Consider the following 21,323-nt stretch of genomic DNA (forward strand, 5'->3'; position numbering starts at 1 on the left):
TAGAAAAGAAAGAGAATTGATAACCGGAGGGCACCTTCTAGGGAGATAAAGAGCCACACAAAGCTGAGGTGATGCTAGATCCCTCAGGTTGTTCCCAGTTGTCTGCTATTCGTGATTCTCATTTGTTATACAATTCTACAATACGACTTAATGGATCATTTTTGGAAGAAGTAGAAAGAATCTGCTTCTCCACCTCCCCCTCCTCCCCACGTAACTTATATAATATACTTTTGTAACTGGTTAACTTTCTGTGCTATTTCCTGAGGCAGAAACGTATGTGGGTACTATAGTCCCAAACCACTCCTGAACATTCCACACACGGCACTGGTGTTTCTGTCAACAGTGCACCAAAACCAAGAGTCTGGGATGAGTCAGTGGTGGGAGCAAAGGAGAGGAGCCATCCTCCTTTATACAGCTGCCAGTTGCAGTCTTCTTCCTTCTGCACCTTTGCCCCACTGCCTTGTAGAATAACCTGTCTATCCCCATACTGTTATCCCAGGATGATGGTTCAAAATAAGTGCTAGGCATGCCGACTAGTGGGGATATGTATACTAGGTGAGTATGAGTTGGAAGGGCTTCTCACAGCAAAAATGCCCATACCATAAGCTGAAGATTACCAGGGGAACCTCCTCTAATTGCCTCCATATTTAGGGTTGCCAGATAAAATATATGACACCCAGTCAGATACTACATGGGACGTACTCCTATTACAAAATTATTTGTTGCTTATGTGGAATTTATATTTCACTGCATTCTTGTATTTTTATTTGCTGTACCTGGCAACCCAACACGCAGTGGAATTCCAGTTCAGGCTAGTTTTTGAAGTTCATGATACCTGGGGAAGGAACAAGGAAGTTGAACTGAAAAGAACTGAGTTTGAATAATAGCAACATTAGCCTCCAGCTGTGTGACTTTGGATAAAGTGTGCTTAACTTAGCTATGAAAATGGGGACAATATTACTTGGCCCTCTACTTCTGAGCTGCTATGCTGGTTAATCAGATTAAGTGCAGAAGTATCCTGGAAATAGTAAAACTCCATGTAAATGAGATTATTAATAAAAGTCCAGTTCTTTGAGTGTTCCTAGTTCTTGAGTTGAGAGCCAGTAACAATTTCAGAAGGAGTTGGGAAAAAGAACCCAATGAAGGAAGAAACATGGTTGGCCCTTCAACCAGGGGTTAGGGGTGTTGACGGCCCACACACAGTCAAAAATCTGCTATAACTTTTGACTTCCCAAACTTAACTACTAATAGCCTGCTGTTGACTGGATGCCTTACTGGTAATGTAAACAGTCAGTGACCACATATTTTGTGTGTTAGATGTGTTATGCTGTATTCTTGACAGTCAAGGGGCCAGAGGAAAGAAAATGTTAGGAAAATCCTAAGGAAGAGAAAATACACTTACAGTACTATATTTATTAAAAAAAAAAAAAAAAAGAATCTGCGTTTAAGTCAACCTGCGCAGTTCAAACCCATGTTGTTCAAGGTTCACCTGTACTGTGAAAAATAACCATACTGGTCTAGCATGTGTAATTGGCATGAAAATTTCATCCTACTCTTCTTGTGTTGTTGGTTTGTTTTTGTTTTTGTTTTTCTTACACAGCAAGTGAACTACACAAACTCTTGCAGCCATTTCTGTTGAGGCGGGTGAAAGCTGAGGTAGCTACAGAACTTCCCAAGAAGACAGAGGTAGTGATATACCACGGCATGTCAGCATTGCAGAAAAAATACTACAAGGCCATTTTGATGAAAGACCTAGGTAATCAGAGGGCACTTGACTGCTTAGAAACTAAATGAGGATGTGATTTTATTATTATCCCAGGATGATTGTTCAAAATAAATGCTAGGCATGCCTACTAGTGGGTATATGTGTACTAAGTGAGTAAATATCTTATTATCACACTTGCTTTGTATAGTAATATGGGATGGAATTTTGTATTCTGAATAATGTTCAGGTCAGCCACAGTGAAACCATGCGGGGTATCTTTACTGTAATGCAGACTTTATTGGTTGTTGCACTTGTGAAATTTCCTTTTCTCTCCCCCCCGCCCCCCACCAGTTGCATAGAAGTTAGTTAAGCAAGCACTTCTAGGTATGCCAGTCATGCCTTTCATCTTTCCACCCCATCAGATATTTAACACATTGCAAAGCTTTTTTGTTGGACTGGATTCACTGAGAGGAATTAGGAGTGGGAACAGAGAGAGAGGAGTAGAACAGTCTGTCACTTTGTGTTATTTTATCCCTTGGCTCCACAACAGTAGTTAAAGAAGGGAATTTAGAATTGTGCAAAAGTAACAACATACTCCTGAGTTCATTTTAGTTAGGCTTCCTTAAAACAAAGTGATAGTTAAGAAAACTTCATGTGGATATGCTGTTAATTCTTAATGCAATTCAGTGAAATTTAGGAGGTTAATATAGGTTTGAGAGATATATTACTGAATAAGTAAGGTTAACTTAGAGTTTTTGTTTGTTTTTTTTGTTTTTGTTCAGTAGTCCATATCTCTCTCTCTCTGTCTTTCTCTGTTGCTGTTCTCAGATGCTTTCTCTGTTCTCAGATGCATTTGAAAATGAGATGGCAAAGAAAGTTAAACTTCAGAACGTCTTGTCCCAGCTTCGAAAGTGTGTGGATCACCCATATCTGTTTGATGGTGAGACAATGTCCTTTTTTCTCACATTGCTTTTCATGAACATTTCTGTGGCCAACATCCTCACAAAATTCTTCAAAAGCATTGCCTGTATTTACTGTCTAGTTTGTTCCTCCATTTTCTTTTGTTAATTTTTTCCTGTTGATGTAATCTAATATATCGTTCATATTCAACTTTTTTCAGTTGTTCCCTTAATGTCCCTTATGGCTTTGACTTTCTTCTTTTAAAATTCAAAGTCGAGTCATAGATCTGAATTATATTTGTCTGTCTCTTTATTCTCCTATAATCCAGAAACATTCCTCAGCTTTTTTGTTTGTTTGGTTGGTTGGTTTTTTGGTTTTTTTTTTGGTCTTGCCTGAAATTACAGTTTTGAAGAATCTCAGTGCTGGTTGTTTTATGGGTTGTCTCATAATCTGGATTTAGGGATCATTTCTTTGTGATTAGATGTCCCATTGTCTTTTTTTTTTTTTTTTTTTTAAGTGGGCTCCATGCTGGACTGGGCATGGAGCCCAAATGCAGGGCTTGAACTCACGACCCTGAGATCAAGACCTGAGCTGAGATCAGGAGTCAGATGCTCAACCTTGACTGAGCCATCCTAGATGTCCCATTGTCTTAAACCCATTCCGCTGTCGGCCTTTCATTACCGCCCTTCAACTTTGCAAGTTTACCAGTGATCTCCGGTGGTTGTCAGTTCACATTTTAATTAACCTCTCAAAACCTTTGACACAGTTGATCACTTCTTTCTTGAAACACTTTCTTCCTTTGGCTCCTGGAACAGCGCTTTTTCTTGCACCTCCATTTCCCTACCTCTGCTCTTTCTCAGCCTCCTTTGCTGCTTCCCCTCCATCTTAGAGATGTCTGCAAATTTCCCTCTAAGTGCTGCTTTAGCTAAATACCGCACATTTCAATATGTAGTATTTTCATTTTAATTCAAACAAGGGCTTTTTTGATTCACTCTAATAGGTAGCCTTTGGGACACTTCTAGGACTTATGTGGCCATGGGGGCACTGGAATGGGTAGGATCAGTGTGGAGGATTTGCTGGTGTCATTTTAAGGGCGTATTTGCAAGTAGCACTATGAATTGTTTTAAATGTCACAGAATATTAATTAAGTGCATTTCAGAATCTTTTCTTAAGGCAGGGGGCATTGGGAACATGGAGATTTTGAAAGAAGCCCTCTGGGTTATTCTGACTGCCATTCCCTTCTTGAGAATTACTCATTTATACATCTAAGCGTTATTTCTTGATTTGTTTTCCTGAGTGAGAGTCTCAGATTTTCAGTTCTCTGGCCGTTAGCATGTCCTTGTGCCTCCCTTTCCTAAAGAGTGGGCTTGTTCCTTGGATGGACATTTATTAACCATGTTGGGGGTGTCAGGCTCTGTGATTGATGTTAAGCAGCACCAAGATTATCATACAAACAAATAATTATAAAACGTCTCAAAGAGAGATGAGATTTGGGCCCATTTTCAGTTAGAAGGAGCTTAGCCTCTTGCTGTAGCCTCACTATCAGCTTCTCTACTTAAGAAGTCTGCCATGACCAGGGGACACTTCATTGGGAATAGGTTCCCTATTTTTCAGGTGTGGAACCAGAGCCTTTTGAAATTGGAGACCACCTGATTGAGGCCAGTGGGAAACTTCATCTACTGGATAAGCTGCTTGCATTCCTGTATTCCAGGTAGGTGGTCAGTTTACATTTTCTGCTCTGAGCTGGTAATTTTTAAAACCAGATGATTCACTGACTTCTTTCTTTCTTTCCTTCTTTTTTTCTTTTTTTAAAAAAGATTTTATTTATTTATTTGAGAGAGAGAGATAGCAAGAGAGAGCATGAAGGGGGGGTGGGGGGAGAAACAGGTTCGTCCCTGAGCAGGGAGCCCAATGCGGGGCTTGATCCCAGGACTCCAGGATCATGACCTGAGCCGAAGGTAGATGCTTAACCAACTGAGTCACACAGGCTCCCCAATTCACTGATTTCTTGAGACTAATTCCAAGTTTTCTTTTTTTCAAGACCTTGATTCTGGTTCCACCTTCTCTGCAACTACACCTACACCCCATCGCATCCCATCCCATCCCCTCCATAATCATCCTTCCCTTTCCTGAATTCCTACAGCACCTAGGATCCTAATCCAGCACTTGGTAATGCACTGCCTTAATCTGCTCTCTGTTTAATTGATGTGCAGTAATCTTACTACTCCAGCTGTATTGTTTAGTTCCACAGACAGAGATATCATCAAACATTTATTTTTTAATTGCCTGCTGGTACCTTGCAGAATTGGCACTTAATGAGGGCTTAGTAAATATGCACCTTTGTTAACCCCTGTAGGGTTTGGTTCAGAGAGAACTTGCAGGACTCTTTCCCAGAGACATGGCCTGGGTAGCTGAAGACCAAGTCACTCTTGGAGCCTTAAAAGGTTCAGCTAAGTGTTCAGTGGCCTGGTATCCAGCTTCTACCTGATCCTCCTGGACCCCAGAGGGACAGAGAAGTCTAGAAAAAGCCCAGCTTCCTAAGAGTCTCAAAGTTGTCCCTTTGGGACAACTGTCCCAAGTGAGCCTGAACTAACCATAAAACCTCAGGTTTGGCAAAACCACCCAACATTAGGAATGTGCAAACCAAATAATTGCATGTCTTCATGTATTTTATTGGCTCTGATATATCTAGTATAAGTGTGTTAGAGGTAGAGGAGGACCCATAAACATTTTCTGTCCAACCTTTTCATTTCACAGGTGATGAAACAGGCCCAGAGTGGTCATGTGACCTGTCTAAAGTCACACAGCCAGCAAATGACAGAGATGGGATTAGAATTGAGGTCCTCAAGTTCAATGCCTTTTCCACACGTTTGGGGCTAGTCTTGAAGGAGTTCTTCATAATTGTTCCTTTACACACATCGCAAGCTCAGATTAAATTAGTTTTCCTAACAAGACTTTTGTTTTGACAGTGTCATATTTCTTTTCTTTGTGAAAACTTAAAGTAATACCTGATAACATGGGACTGTAGGCTCATCTTCATTCTTGACTTAATTCATTTTGCCTCCTCCTTTCCCTTCCTCTCCCTGTACATAAGTTTTTTAATGTGTCCTATGGGATATGAGATGCCACCTGCCCCTTCTCTAAAGTAAAGTGATACTTCTCAGACTTTTCAGCCAATACAGCTGTAGATGAGAGGATAGTGATTTTACACCTGCAAGCAGAGAATGGCTATAGATGGCTGATGACAAGTTCTTCAGGATTTCCAGTTGGGTTTTGTGCGTTTGACTTTTACATTTTATTCTTCACATACCTTTATTTATTTAGCTGTTCGAATGAAAGCATTTATTTCTTTCCATTAAATTGGAACGTAAATTGACATTCCAGAAAGACATGCTTTGGTTATCCTGGGGCTTTCTGTACCCCCTGGTGCATTTGCTCCTGGGAGTATCTATAGTTTGAGAACTTCAGCTCTGCAGAATATGGCTACATGTGGAGTTATTTATGTGGAACTTTTAGCATTTCTGAGGAAGTCTCTGTAAATGATTATGGTATTTGTATTTCTGCTTCAGTATTTCATTTATTTATAAACTTGTATTCTTTGGTAAGTTTCCCTCAGGGAAACTTAAGAGTTGGTAGCCTTTCCTTTTCTCTTTCTTGCCAGGGGCCATCGAGTTTTACTTTTCTCCCAGATGACCCAGATGTTGGATATTCTCCAAGACTACATGGACTATAGAGGTGACGTTCCTTGGCCACTACATTGCTTAAGCCTTTTTTAGACTTAACAGTCTAGTAGGTCCATGAAGAGTAATCGGGGGGTGGGGATGTTACAGAGGAAAGCAGTGAAAGAACATTATTCTGAACCAAAGGAAGATTGAAAGTAAGGAGAGAGGTGTGTTACACAAGGATTGATAGCCGGGTGGAGACACATGGGCAGAAATAAGCACACACATTCCCACTGGCGATGTGATTTAAAATTGTGGATACTGGAAAAAAAATCCGAGTTGCAGAAATGTTGAGTGTTTTTGAAAATGTTTGCTAAAAAACGAGCTTTCGGTGTCTTGCAATACTCAATTCAACTGTTGAGCACTTACTCAGGATCAGTAGAAAAGATGAAATTATAGAGATCCCATGTATCAACCAAGGGAAAGGAATGTTTTTTCTATATAAACAATAGGGAATGTAAGTTATTACCTGGGGATTCTGTTTAATATATAATAAAATGTATGTGGGATGATGGGAAAAGGCTGTAACACTGACTGATCTTGAAATCAGTGGTGGGGGAGCATCAGCTTCAGACCTTACTGTTTAAAATACGAATTCAGGGTAGGTCTCTCGGAGCCACTCGATGCCCCCTAAGTACTACAGTACAGTACCTGGTCCATTGGACACTTGTAGGAAATGCCATTGGCATGTTGGGGGATCCCCAGATTCACAAACAGGGCTTGAGCATGTAATTCCCTTTCCCGACAGGGGTCTGTGGTGATGGGTGAACCTGAAGCTTCATTGAAAGGCAGCTGCTGGGCCATTGGGCAGGCTCACTCACCAGCTCCTCAGTGCTTGTCTTACTGCTTGCATTAGTAAGAATTCTGTCGTGGCAGAATTGGAAACTACCACACAGTGTGGTTCACAGTGTGCTTCGGGGTTGGGATAGTCAGAATTGACTATTAACTCCACAAACGCCAAATACATCAACTGCATGTATTTAAAAATCCCAGAGAGGTATATTATGTTGAGTTCTTGTGTAAAACAATGAAATGTCACCTAAATTTAGATTTTTTCCCCATGGGATTTGCTTCAAGTAGAGGCATACCTGTATACAAAAAGGGACAAAACTAGCATTTGGTTTTGAGCCGACAGAGTTTTATTCCTCAAAGACTATGTGAAAGGGTTTCTGTGTCTGTTTTCTTTCTGTGTGTGAAGGGTACAGCTACGAGCGTGTGGATGGATCTGTGAGAGGAGAAGAGAGACACCTGGCCATTAAGAACTTCGGACAGCAGCCCGTTTTTATTTTTCTCCTGAGTACCAGGGCAGGTAGGCCACACAGGCATTGCCTAAAGCAGACAGATAAGGGGGGGGATACAGTACTTTTACATCCCGACCACTAGTATGCTTTCCCCTAAGTCTCTGAAAGGTGAGGTCATTACCAAGGAACATAAAAAAGGGCAATTGAGGGAGTTGCCATAAGTTAATCAAAGTATTGGACTCCTAGCATGGGGTTGTTTCCCGTCCACGTTATCTAAGCTGCCAGCTCAGAGAAGTAAGGCTGAAAGCAGGGCTTGTTGGAAAGGACTTTGATTCTGCTTTGACCGCTGACCTGGGGTTGTCCCGGAAGATGTCTGTAATCGCACGGAAAGTTTTACTCACATTCAGTAGAGAACACTCTCCTTCCCAGCTGTGACGTTAGGAAGTAAGATAACAACCTGTCTGCTACTTATCCCTCCTCCTCAAGTAGCTCTGGAATAGTGCTGTAAAAGCTTAATAAAAATCTCTTTTTTAAAAAAGTTGTGATTATAATGAAATTGCCGGCTCTTTAAAATTATTTTTAACATTATCTTTATGAGTTAAGTCATAAATATTTTATGTGATATTTATAATATTTTACCAGTTAAACACTGCTTTTATAGACGCTTTAGCCATTTGAAATCAGTTCTCGGAGATGAAATTATTCTTATGTCATGGAGCAAGCCGACCTTAAATTAGTGTTGAACTTCTAGAATCTTAGTTTCATTATCTTATTTTTTGTGGACCTAATCTTTTTTTTTTTTTTTAAGATTTTTATTTATTTATTTGAGACAGAGTGTGAGCAAGAGAGAGAGAGCACAAACAGGGGGAGGGGCAGAGGGAGAAGGAGAAGCAGACTCCCTGCTGAGCAGGGAGCCCGATGTGGGGCTCCATCCCAGGACCCTGAGATCATGACCTGAGCCAAAGGCAGACGCTTAACCAATTGAGCCATCCATGTGCCCTGTAGACCTAATTTTGATGCAATAGATGCAGGAACACTAAAGGGATTTGTATCCTCTATTAAGGAGAGATCAATATTTGTATAAAGAAAAAGTTCCATCTTAGAAAGCATTTATTAAGTGTCTCATACTGTAAGGGTACATAAAAGATGTGTTAGGTAGAGTCCTTGACCATGAGATTGTCTCACCTGTGTATGTCTCATCTCTGTATTACAGAGGTATAATCCGTTTCATTTGGCTTCGCTTGCTTCCATTATCATAGACTGCACCCTGAATCAGCCATTTATTCACATTCTCTCTTGTCTCAGGGATGGTTTTAGGAGACACTGGAAGAATCAGGGCAAATGCATCTTCAGTGTTGGAAAACAGCTCTATTTCTGCATTACTGATTTCATCATCATTTTTTTTTTTTTGTCATCAGATTGTTCTAGCTTTATTTTTTTAAAAATTTTTATTGTTATGTTAATCCCCATACATTACATCATTAGTTTTTGATGTAGTGTTCCATGATTCATTGTTTGTGTATAACACCCAGTGCTCCGTGCAATACGTGCCCTCCTTAATACCCATCACCGGGCTAACCCATCCTCCCACCCCCCTCCCCTCTAGAACCCTCAGTTTGTTTTTCAGAGTCCATCGTCTCTCATGGTTCGTCTCCCCCTCCAATTTCCCTCACTTCATTCTTCCCCTCCTGCTATCTTTTTTTTTTCTTAATGTATATTGCATTATTTGTTTCAGAGGTACAGATCTGTGATTCAACAGTCTTGCACAATTCACAGCGCTCATCATAGCACATACCCTCCCCAATGTCTATCACTCAGCTATCCCATCCCTCCCACCCCGCACCACTCCAGCAACCCTCAGTTTGTTTCCTGAGATTAAGAATTCCTCATATCACTGAGGTCATATGATACATGTCTTTCTCTGACTGACTTATTTCGCTCAGCATAACACCCTCCAGTTCCATCCACTTCATTGCAAATGGCAAGATCTCATTCGTTTTGATGGCTGCATAATATTCCATTGTATATATATACCACATCTTCTTTATCCATTCATCTGTCGATGGACATCTTGGCTCTTTCCACAGTTTGGCTATTGTGGACATTGCTGCTATAAACATTGGGGTGCACGTACCCCTTCGGATCCCTACATTTGTATCTCTGGAGGAAATACCCAGTAGTGCAATTGCTGGATCATATGGTAGCTCTATTTTCAACTTTTTGAGGAACCTCCATACTGTTTTCCAGAGTGGCTGCACCAGCTGCACCATTCCCACCAACAGTGTAGTAGGGTTCCCCTTTCTCCACATCCCCGCCAACATCTGTCGTTTCCTGACTTGTTAATTTTAACCATTCTGACTGGTGTGAGGTGGTATCTCACTGAGGTTTTGATTTGGATTTCCCTGATGCCAAGCAATGTTGGAGCACTTTTTCATGTGTTGTTGGCCATTTGGAGGTCTTCTTTGGAAAAATGTCTGTTCATGTCTTCCGCCCATTTCTTGATTGGATTATTTGTTCTTTGGGTGTTGAGTTTGGTAAGTTCTTTATAGATTTTGGATACTAGCCCTTTATCTGATATGTCATTTGCAAATATCTTCTCCCATTCTGTCGGTTGTCTTTTGGTTTTATTGACTGTTTCTTTTGCTGTGCAAAAGCTTTTTATCTTGATGAAGTCCCAATAGTTCATTTTTGCCCTTGCTTCCCTTGCCTTTGACGATGTTTCTAGGAAGAAATTGCTGTGGCTGAGGTCGAAGAGGTTGCTGCCAGTGTTCTCCTTTAGGATTTTATTGGACTCCTGTCTCACATTGAGGTCTTTCAACCACTTGGAGTCTATTTTTGTGTGTGGTGTAAGGAAATGGTCCAGTTTCATTCTTCTGCATGTGGCTGTCCAATTTTCCCAACACCATTTGTTGAAGAGACTGTCTTGTTTCCATTGGACATTCTTTCCTGCTTTGTCAAAGATGAGTTGACCATTGAGTTGAGGGTCCATTTCTGGGCTCTCTATTCTGTTCCACTGATATATGTGTCTGTTTTTGTGCCAGTACCATACTGTCTTGATGATGACAGCTTTGTAATAGAGCTGGAAGTCCGGAATTGTGATGCCACCAGCTTTGCTTTTCTTTTTCAACATTCCTCTGGCTATTCGGGGTCTTTTCTGGTTCCATACAAATTTTAGGATTATTTGTTCCATTTCTTTGAAAAAAGTGGATGGTATTTTGATGGGGATTGCATTGAATGTGTAGATTGCTCCAGGTAACACTGACATCTTCACAATATTTGTTCTTCCAGTCCATGAGCATGGAACGTTTTCCATTTCTTTGTGTCTTCCTCAATTTCTTTCATGAGTATTTTATAGTTTTCTGATTACAGATTCTTTGCCTCTTTGGTTAGATTTATTCCTAGGTATCTTATGGTTCTGGGTGCAATTGTAAATGGAATTGACTCCTTAATTTCTCTTCTGTCTTGTTGATGTATAGGAATGCCACTGATTTCTGTGCATTGATTTTATATCCTGCCACTTTACTGAATTTCTGTATGAGTTCTAGCAGTTTTGGGGTGGAGTCTTTGGGGTTTTCCACATAAAGTATCATACCATCTGCAAAGAGTGAGAGTTTGACTTCTTCTTTGCCAATTTGGATGCCTTTTATTTCTTTTTGTTGTCTGATTGCTGTGGCTAGGACTTCTAGTACTATGTTGAATAGCAGTGGTGATAGTGGACATCCCTGCCGCGTTCCTGACCTTAGGGGGAAAGCTCTCAGTTTTTCCCCATTGAGAATGATATTCACTGTGGGTTTTGCATAGATGGCTTTTATGATATTGAGGTATGTACCCTCTATCCTTATACTCTGAAGAGTTTTGATCAAGAATGAATGCTGTACTTTGTCAAATGCTTTTTCTGCATCTACTGAGAGGATCAAATACTTCTTGTCCTTTATTAATGTATTGTATCACGTTGATTGATTTGCAGATGTTAAACCAACCTTGCAGCCCAGGGATAAATCCCACTTGGTCGTGGTGAATAATCCTTTTAATGTACTGTTGGATCCTATTGGCTAGTATTTTGGTGAGAATTTTTGCATCCATGTTCATCAAGGATATTGGTCTGTAATTCTCCTTTTTGATGGGGTCTTTGTCTGGTTTTGGGATCAAGTTAATGCTGGCCTCATAAAACGAGTTTGGAAGTTTCCCTTCCATTTCTATTTTTTGGAACAGTTTCAGAAGAATAGGTATTAATTTTTCTTGAAATGTTTGGTAGAATTTCCCTGGGAAGCCATCTGGCCCTGGGCTTTTGTTTGTTGGGAGATTTTTGATGACTGCTTCAATTTCCTTAGTGGTTATAAGTCTGTTCAGGTTTTCTATTTCTTCCTGATTCAGCTTTGGTAGTTTATACATCTCTAGGAATGCCTCAGTTTCTTCTGGATTATCTAATTTGCTGGCATAGAGTTGCTCATAATATGTTCTTATAATTGTTTGTATTTCTTTGTTGTTGGTTGTGATCTCTCCTCTTTCATTCATGATTTTATGGATTTGGGTCCATTCTTTTCTTTTTGATAAGTCTGGCCAGGGGTTTATCAATCTCGTTAATTCTTTCAAAGAACCAGCTCGTAGTCTCGTTGATCTGTTCTGCTGTTCTTTTGGTTTCTATTTTATTGATTTCCGCACTGATCTTTATTATTTCTCTTCTCCTGCTGGCTTCTCCTTAGGCTTTATTTGTTTTTTTCTCTAGCTCCTTAATGTGTAGGGTTAGGTTGTGTACTTGAGACCTTTCTTGTTTCTTGAGAAAGGACTGTATTAGGACTGCCTTTGCTGCATCCCAAAGATTTTGAACAGTTGTGTTTTCATTTTCATTGGTTTCCATGAATTTTTTTAATTCTTCTTTAATTTCCTGGCTGACCCATTCATTCTTTAGTAGGGTGTTCTTTAGCCTCCATGTATTTGAGTTCTTTCTGACTTTCCTCTTGTGATTGAGTTCTAGTTTCAAAGCATTGTGGTCTGCAAATATGCAGGGAATGATCCCAATCTTTTGGTACCGGTTGAGACCTGATATGTGACCTAGGATGTGATCTGTTCTGTAGAATGTTCCATGGGCACTAGAGAAGAATGTGTATTCTGTTGCTTTGGGATGGAATGTTCTGAATAGATCTGTGAAGTCATTTGGTCCAGTGTGTCATTTAAAGTCTTAATTTCCTTGTTGATCTTTTGCTTAGATGATCTGTCCATTTCAGTGAGGGGGTATTAAAGTCCCCCACTATTATTGTATTGTTATCAATGTGTTTCTTTGCTTTTGTTATTAATTGGCTTATATAATTGGCTGCTCCCATGTTAGGGGCATAGATATTTACAGTTGTGGATCTTCTTGTTGGATAGACCCTTTAAGTAGGATATAGTGTCCTTCCTCATCTCTTATTACAGTCTTTGGTTTAAAATCTAATTTGTCTGATATAAGGATTGCCACCCTGGCTTTCTTTTGGTGTCCATTAGCATGGTAAATGGTTTTCCACCCCCTTACTTTCAATCTGGGGGGGTCTTTGGGTCTAAAATGAGTCTCTTGCAGACAGCATATCGATGGGTCTTGTTTTTTAATCCAATCTGATAGCCTGTGTCTTTTGATTGGGGCATTTAGCCCATTTACATTCAGGGTAACTATTGAAAGATAGGAATTTAGTGCCATTGTATTGCCTGTGAGGTGACTGTTACTGTACATTGTCTCTGTTCCTTTCTGGTCTATGTTGCTTTTAGGGTCTCTCTTTGCTTAGAGGACCCCTTTCAATATTTCTTGTAGGGCTGGTTTTATGTTTGCAAATTCCTTTAGTTTTTGTTTGTCCTGGTATTTTCAATGACAGCCTAGCTGGATCTAGTATTCTTGGCTGCATATTTTTCTCGTTTAGTGCTCTGAATATATCCTGCCAGTCCTTTCTGGCCTATCAGGTCTCTGTGGATAGGTCTTTTGCCAGTCTAATGTTTCTACCATTGTAGGTTACAGATCTCTTGTCCCGAGCTGCCTTCAGGATTTTCTCTTTGTCTCTGAGACTCGTAATTTTTACGATTAGATGTCGGGTTGTTGACTTATTTTTATTGATTTTGAGAGGGGCTCTCTGTGCCTCCTGGATTTTGATGCCTGTTTCCTTCCCCAAATTAGGGAAGTTCTCTGCTATAATTTGTTCCAATATACCTTCTGCCCCTCTCTCCCTTTCTTCTTCTTCTGGGATCCCAGTTGTTCTAATGTTGTTTCGTCTTATGGTATCGCTTATCTCTCGAATTCTGCCCTCGTGATCCAGTAGTTATTTACCTCTCTTTTTCTCAGCTTCTTTATTTTCCATCATTTGGTCTTCTATATCATTGATTCTCTCTTCTGACTCATTTATCTTAGCAGTTAGTGCCCCCATTTTTGATTTCACCTCATTAATAGCCTTTTTGATTTCGACTTGGTTAGATTTTAGTTTTTTTATTTCTCCAGAAAGCATTTCTCTAATAACTTCCATGCTTTTTTCAAGCCCAGCTAGTATCTTTAAAATCATGATTCTGAACTCTAGGTCAGACCTAGAGTTCATCATATTCAGAGAGTAGCGTTATGTTTGAAGGGTCTAAAATTAGGAAGAAAGAGTCAGCCCTTTGGAGTACTCAGAAGCAGAATCAGCACAGGGTAATCTTTTGAGAACTGAAGCAGTCCTGGACATGAGCCTTTTCCAAACACTAATAGTCATGTTTGCCCTTACTTTTTAGCTGTAGATTAGTAGTACTATCATTTCATTTAACAGGTTTCCCTCCAACTTTCAAATGTTTCTGTGATTGAAGCGTCTTGCCACCAGGTGGCAGTGATAGCTCATGATATGTCCCAAACAAGACTGGAGAATAGCTTATTTGTAAGACATCACCCCTTAATGAAGAAGAGCTGAACTGAGACATTAACCCTGGGAGAAGATGATAATTTTTATGGAGCACACTTTAATGAAATAAGTACCTGGGAGATAATTGTGGTGTAGTGGGTAAAAGCAGAGTCTCTGGAGCCAGACAATGTGGGACTGACTCCTGGCTCTTTCACTTTCTAGCTGTGTGATCTCTAATAAGTCCTTTGGCTTTTCTGTTCTTCTATCTATAAAATGCCCATAATAATAACAAACTACTCATAAGGTTGTTGTCAGGATTAAAGGGGTCGATATATGTGAAGTGCGTAGAACAGTGCCTGGCACGTAGTAAGCACAGCACAAGCAGGCATTATTGTCAGATATAATTTAGCACCTCTCAGTAATCAGTCTTTATTATCTCTTTATTCCAACTTTAATTTTATATGAAGTCTTTAATTAGAATATTCCTGCCTGACTTGTCTTGAGAGCCAGCTTAGAGTCAGTAGCCGATCTCAAAAGTTAGTCCTTAATTCAGGCTCTTTGAACAAGCCTTTTCAGGCTCACTTGTCTCAGCAATGAGCTGTAACGACCCTGGCAAGAGGAAGTCCCTTTTGTACTTGTTTCCACATTAATCAAAGACAAGGCTGTAATTTGCTTTCATGGTTCTCTTAATTAATTCTCATCACCCAAAGAGCCTCCTCAGCCCTTTTGCTATGCTGAAGAAGGATGAGAAAGTTGTCCCATGGAGTGTTCTTGTCCTATGGTTGGTTTTGTTAGCTTCTCTTTGATTCATGTGGAAACACAGAAAAGGCTTTCTGAGGTTTCTCCTGTCAGAGGGAGGTAGTTTCCTGCTCTGCTTAGGAGTGTAATAAATAAATGTCATCCTCTGTTCTCATTAGCCTCTATCAGGGACCTTGCTGCCTTAGTTGTAACCTGCTGTGGATGTTAACTCCTCTCTTAAAATCGCCCACAGCAGAAGGCCTCTTGCATATTTAAGACTGTTTTCTTTTGAAAGAGCATGCATCCTTTTAGAGCATTCTAAACAAACCAATCAAACCATTTAAAATGGATTCCTGGCACTAACTTCAGCTTGCACTTTGGCTCCTTGCCCCTCCTCCTCTCATTCTGTTACTTTTGGTTGTTAAATTTTCCCAAGTCAGGCAATATGAGCCCAGGTAGCACTGTTAACCACTCCAAGGTCCTGGAGTTGGGGATGGAGTGTCAGTTTGAAGGGTGAGGCCAACTGTTTTGACTGATCTTAATTTACCAATCATACCACTGTAGCCTTGTGTCTTTCTCTTCTAGCCCTAGCCGGAGTGCTGCTGATCACGTTCCTTTTGCATTGTTTTCAGGAGGAGTTGGCATGAACTTAACGGCTGCAGATACCGTTATTTTTGTCGACAGTGATTTCAATCCGCAGAATGACTTGCAGGCAGCTGCCAGGGCTCATCGGATTGGCCAGAACAAGTGAGAGAGTTCAGCGCCAGCGTTCTTCCACATCTGGGGCTCCTCAGCAGTTCCGGGTGGGGAAGGAAGGTGAAGAAGCTGGTCCTGTGGCATCCCAGACTGGAGGGCCAGAGAGCACTGGGTTTTAGCCCAGCTTTGCTGCTGACTCTTCGAAGGCTGCTGGCCAACACACATTCTCATTCCAGACTTGCTTCATTAAAAAGCTAAAGAGATGGGCCTTACCCTTTGACCAGAGGATAATTGAGAGCTACCAGAGGTTTTCCTCCTGTTCCCATCAGAAACCCTAGTTTACGGCCCCTCCTCATCTCTTCCTTGACTCTCTTGGAAAGCTTCTGTGGGGCCAGATCTCTCTAACAAATGCTTAGGTCCGCATAGTCCAGTCTCCCTTTAGTTGTACCCTGAATGTAGCATTTTGGATTTGTTTCCTTTTAGGTATATCAACCTTGTATGCTTGTGTTCATCTCTGCAGACCCTCACAGCACACTCCTCTCTTTTGACTCTGTACAGGTCTGTTAAAGTTATTCGGCTGATTGGCCGAGACACTGTGGAGGAAATAGTCTGTAGGAAAGCAGCCTCCAAACTGCAGCTTACCAACACAGTCATAGAGGGAGGCCATTTTACTCTGGGGGCCCAGAAACCTGCAGCGGATGCTGAGCTCCAGGTATCATATGTTGTTCTTCCCTTAAGAATGTGTTATATTTCTCAGAGTCCATAGGGTTCTAGAGGGGAGGGGGTGGGGGGAGAGGTTAGCCTGGTGATGGGTATTAAAGAGGGCAGGTATTGAATGGAGAACTGGGTGTTATACACGAACAGTGAATCACGAACTACATCAAAAACTAATGGTGTAATGTAGGGTGATTAACATAACATAATAAAATATAATTAAAAAAAATATATTCCTGAATGGCTTTATACTGGCCAGGCTGGCATCAAAATTAAATTTGTGAGGTGATGCTGTTTGAGGAGATTGTAGGCCATCTGCAAAGGAAAGGTGGTGGTGTCTACTTAATGATGGCTTTATCATAGCAAATGTTATAAAGCTTTCTCTTTAATAAAAACAATTAGCCAATTACATATTCCAAAATGATTAAGAAAAAAAGATATTAGCATGCTTAATTAATATTGACTATATAAAAAAAAAGAAAAATAATTTACATCTATTAAAGTTTTCCAAATATTTGAATCAAAAGAAACACTGAATTTTCTACGAACTGTTAGTAATTAGTTGACCACACTTACTATGCCTGTACTTAGCTGAATATTTGTAAATAAAACTAAAAACCAAAAAAAAAAAAAAGGTGTCATATTGTCAATATTTCTTTCTTTCTTTTTTTTTTTTTAGATTTTTATTTATTTATTTGACAGAGACACAGTGAGAGAGGGAACACAAGCAGGGGGAGTGGGAGAGGGAGAAGCAGGCTTCCCGTGGAGCAGGGAGCCTGATGTGGGGTTCGATCCTAGGACCCCAGAATCATGACCCAAGCTGAAGGTAGGCGCCCCTGTCAGTACTTTCTTGTGGGTGAGAAAGTAAACACAAAGAACTGGTATTAACACCCACTCTCCCCAACTACACATTTGTTCCCTGGCCAGACATACTTGCCATGGTATCTACTGCATGCAAGCAAGGAGCTAGAAATGAAAATGATATATAAAGGTAGCGGAATATGGAATAACAAGGATGGGCTTTAGATACCCCTCACTTGGATTCAGATCCAAGCCTTGTCCCTTAGTGGCTATGTAGCTTTGAGCAGGTATCTTCACCTCTCAGATGTGCTCTGTTTGCATTTCAAAAAATGAGAATACTGCAAGTTACCTCGGAGGACTGTTAAAAAAAATTAGATAAAGTACTCAGCTTAATAAATGATGATTAATCCCATATCTCATCTTAACCCCAGACCCTTTGATTAGTGAGTGACCTTCATAGTCAGAGGTGGGTAAATGAGATCAGGAATTCAAAATTCTGCTTTAGGAAAAATGGATGAAAGAATAAATTGCTTGAAGATGGAAATATTGGATAGGAAACAAACGCTGACTTGAAGATTTTCTCTTCTGGAAGAGGACTTTGAGTTATTCTGTAGTAGCCCCTGGGTTAAAATTAGAATCCATATTATAATATATCCTAGGTTCTTCCATTTTGGCCCAGGGATCATGTTCACTGAAACAGTCAGAAGCACTTCAGATGATAATTAGCACACACTAAGCATTCAATAAATGTTCATTACATCTGCCTCTTTGTAGGGTAATGAACCTGATTCCCTCTTCCAGGACTTGAGAATCCTATATCTCTTAGATTTAATAAACCACAGCCACATCTTTTATTACTGGATTATTTTAAAACAATGAACAAACTGCTTTCATCTGAGACAAGGGCATTGGGTTGTCACCTTTGTTTTTGGCAACCAAAGAGATAACTAGTGTAGTCTGGAGGGGGAGGGAGAAAGCAAACTTTATTTTTTTTTAAAAGATTTTATTTATTTGTTTGATAGACAGCGAGAGAGGGAACACAAGCAGGGGGGAGTAGGAGAGGGAGAAGCAGGCCTCCCGCTGAGCAGGGAGTCCAATGCGGGGCTCGATCCCAGGACCCTGGGATCATGACCTGAGCCGAAGGCAGACGCTTAATGACTGAGCCACCCAGGCGCCCCAAAAGCAGACTTTAGAGCCAGAACGTAACCTTCTGGTGTCCTTGAGCTGGGCAAGAAGTCCGATAGAGCCCTCTCAAACAGCTGGTGTTGGGAACAGTTTACGTTCCCATCAGTATTTGGCTCACAAATACTAGACCATTTGGAGATAACTGACCCAGTCTAAAAGGGTAAGATATGAGCTAGAAGCCACGATGTGAGTCTGCCTTGATTTGGAACCTCAGAGAGTTAATGCTTAAGGAGTTGCAAAGCTGGAAGTAGGAAGCTAAAGCCAGGGAAATTATTTGAATTGTTTGGGTTGTTCCTGTATCCCTACGGAATAGGCTAAGGGTGCCTTTAAGATAAGGGAAGAGAGGCAGGATAGTGTAGTGCCAGAGGAATATCCAGGAAGATTAGAATTGAGAAATGGCCTTCAGGTCTGGCTATCATTTATTACTGGTCTTTGCAGAGGTGTTTCCATAGCGCTGTGGTAGGAAACCAGATTACCAAAGGAAAGAAGTCAGTTAATGGTAGGGGGAAAGTACCCAGTGTAGCCTTCTTCGAAATTTGTCAGTGGGAGAGAGGCTGACTGGATCTCTGATTTTTCATGTGGCTGCTGGAAGTGCCTGTGAGAAGGACTCTGAGAAGTGCTGTAGATAATGCAGGATATTACTGTTCTTTAGGAAAAAATTGGCTAATTTTTCTTGTGGTGGTGGAGAATTGTCAGAGTCAACATCACTGATCAGTATTCATCACCTCTCTGCTTGGCCATCATCCAGCTAGTAAATGGTCCCGTTGGTGTCATCCTCATGGGGAGAGAAGAATGGCTGACCAACAGGGAAGGGATTCGCCTTGTGTCATTAAGCCATGTAGCAAATCACTGACATCCCAATGCTTATTTTCATGAGAACTAACTGGACTTTTTCATTTTCTCCATTTAAGTTGAGTGAGATACTCAAATTCGGTTTGGATAAATTGCTGTCATCTGAGGGGGGCACCATGGATGAAATAGAGCTGGAGACGATCCTGGGAGAAACAAAAGATGGCCAGTGGATCTCTGATGCCTTGCCTACAACAGAAGGAGGAGTCAGGGAGCAGGAGGAAGGCAGTAAGTTGGGGTTGAGAGTAGAGCAAATGGCACAGCCGCCCAAGTTAGACATGAGGGAGATTGGTCCCCATAGAAAGTCCTGGATAGTGCTCCCTGGGGCATCTTTTCCTACCCAGCCCTTGGGCACACTGTTTAAGACTTCCTTGGTCCAAGAACTCTTCCTGGACTGACTGGAAATTGTCTGACTATTCCTTTGTAGCTGAACTTTGAACCCACTCAATGATATCAATGCTTGTAGTAGTATCTTAAACATTGTAATTTGTACCATTTCTGCCTTGATTGCAAGCATCTTCTCCTTTGTTAGTGAAGCCCACTGTCCTTAGTATGGCACCCTCCACATTTTCCTTTTCTGAATATGTTCCTTTTCTGAATAGTAGAATGATTTGTTTTTTACATTGGTTGAACATTTATTCTGTGCTTGATCAGAAGTGTGTACCGCATGATGTACTTTCATTTAATCTTCACCATACTCCATAAAGGTGTAGGTGCTGCTAATTTTTTAATGAAACAATACATGTAAATTATGAGAGGATTTTGTCTTTTCTGAATTTGGTCAGCATTTGTCTTTTTTGTCTGTTTCGGTTCTGAGTATTTGAATTTCTGACTTGAAGTGTTTTTCACCTAGAGCTTTGTAAGGATGTTCCCTGCTGTCTTATACTTATTTTTGTCACGCACCAGTGGCAGCAGGGATTCAGTGTGGATGGGGTGAGGCTTAAGGGTCTTACTCTGGACTTCTTAATTCAAGAGTACCTTATTCCACAGATATGCAGACATGTAGCTTTTTTACTAGATGATGCCTTTTTTTTTTGGTGGGGAGTGGGGTTGGCATGACTTCTGGTTTTGTGATTTTCTTTGTTTCTGTAGGATTCCCAATTTCCATCACTTGCTTTCTTTTTTTGCCACAAAACTGCCAAAGGATGTCTCTTTCTCCTCCAAAAGCAGTGCCTTCCCAAACTCCTGGCAGCATGTACTTTCTGGTCCCTTCCTTTAAATTCCTTAGTAGCCCATGCTCTGATCTACCGAGTCGGAGACTTGTGCTTATTATTTTCTCATGTAGGGTGTGGCGCTCTTTGGGAGGCTGTGTCCAACACTGCCAGTCTCTGCCTCACTCTAGTGTGGGCTTGGGAGCTGGCTCCGTTGGCGTTTGGATGTTTATTTCTCTACTTACCTGCAAATGGAAGTTTGTAATGTTCTCTGACTCCTCGTTTTATAGTAGACATGGATTAGGGGTGGTTTTATAGGGTATATGGAGAGATTGGAATTTAGGCAGCTAGTATTGTTCTATAGGACACAGCTCTTTGACTTTTCTCATGTTTTATTTTTTAAGTTTATTAATATTAGTATCCCATCTTTATTCTTCAAGTACTCTTTCTTGTTCTCGGTTTTAATCTCATCCTGTTTTCATTTTACAGATAATGTCCTCCCTTGAGACATTTATTATAGCTTTTATTTTTTTTTTTTTTAGATTTTATTTATTAGAAAGAGAGACAGAGTGAGAGAAAGCACGAGCAGGGGGAGAGGCAGAGGCAGAGGGAGAAGGAGAAGCAGACTTCCCGCTGGGCAGGGAGCCCGATGCGGGACTCGATCCCAGGACCCCAAGATCATGACCTGAGCCAAAGGCAGACGCTAACCAACTGAGACACCCAGGTGCCCCTATTATATAGCTTTTTAAAAAGTATTCTTTGGCCCCCTGCATTTTTTTCTCTTTCCTCCAATT

General features: G+C 40.8%; 1 protein-coding gene across 5 annotated transcripts in view; it reads left to right on the forward strand.

Moving 5' to 3' along the window:
* CHD1L (chromodomain helicase DNA binding protein 1 like) overlaps positions 1-21,323 on the forward strand; it is an 83,307-nt gene that overhangs the window by 36,793 nt on the left and 25,191 nt on the right. For all 5 annotated transcript variants that reach the window (XR_004676423.1, XR_004676422.1, XM_034989837.1 and 2 more), the window contains 8 exons: positions 1,601-1,756; positions 2,553-2,645; positions 4,220-4,316; positions 6,267-6,340; positions 7,526-7,636; positions 15,766-15,880; positions 16,388-16,541; positions 19,441-19,606. Coding sequence is in view for 3 of the 5 variants with exons in the window: in XM_034989837.1 (XP_034845728.1) it covers positions 1,601-1,756; positions 2,553-2,645; positions 4,220-4,316; positions 6,267-6,340; positions 7,526-7,636; positions 15,766-15,880; positions 16,388-16,541; positions 19,441-19,606 (966 nt within the window). In the remaining 2 variants the exon portion in view is untranslated. The remainder of the gene's footprint in view (positions 1-1,600; positions 1,757-2,552; positions 2,646-4,219; positions 4,317-6,266; positions 6,341-7,525; positions 7,637-15,765; positions 15,881-16,387; positions 16,542-19,440; positions 19,607-21,323) is intronic.

This window comes from Mirounga leonina, unplaced genomic scaffold (assembly GCF_011800145.1).
Source record: "Mirounga leonina isolate KUSES-001 unplaced genomic scaffold, KU_Mleo_1.0 Mir_493, whole genome shotgun sequence".
NCBI lineage: Eukaryota > Metazoa > Chordata > Mammalia > Carnivora > Phocidae > Mirounga > Mirounga leonina.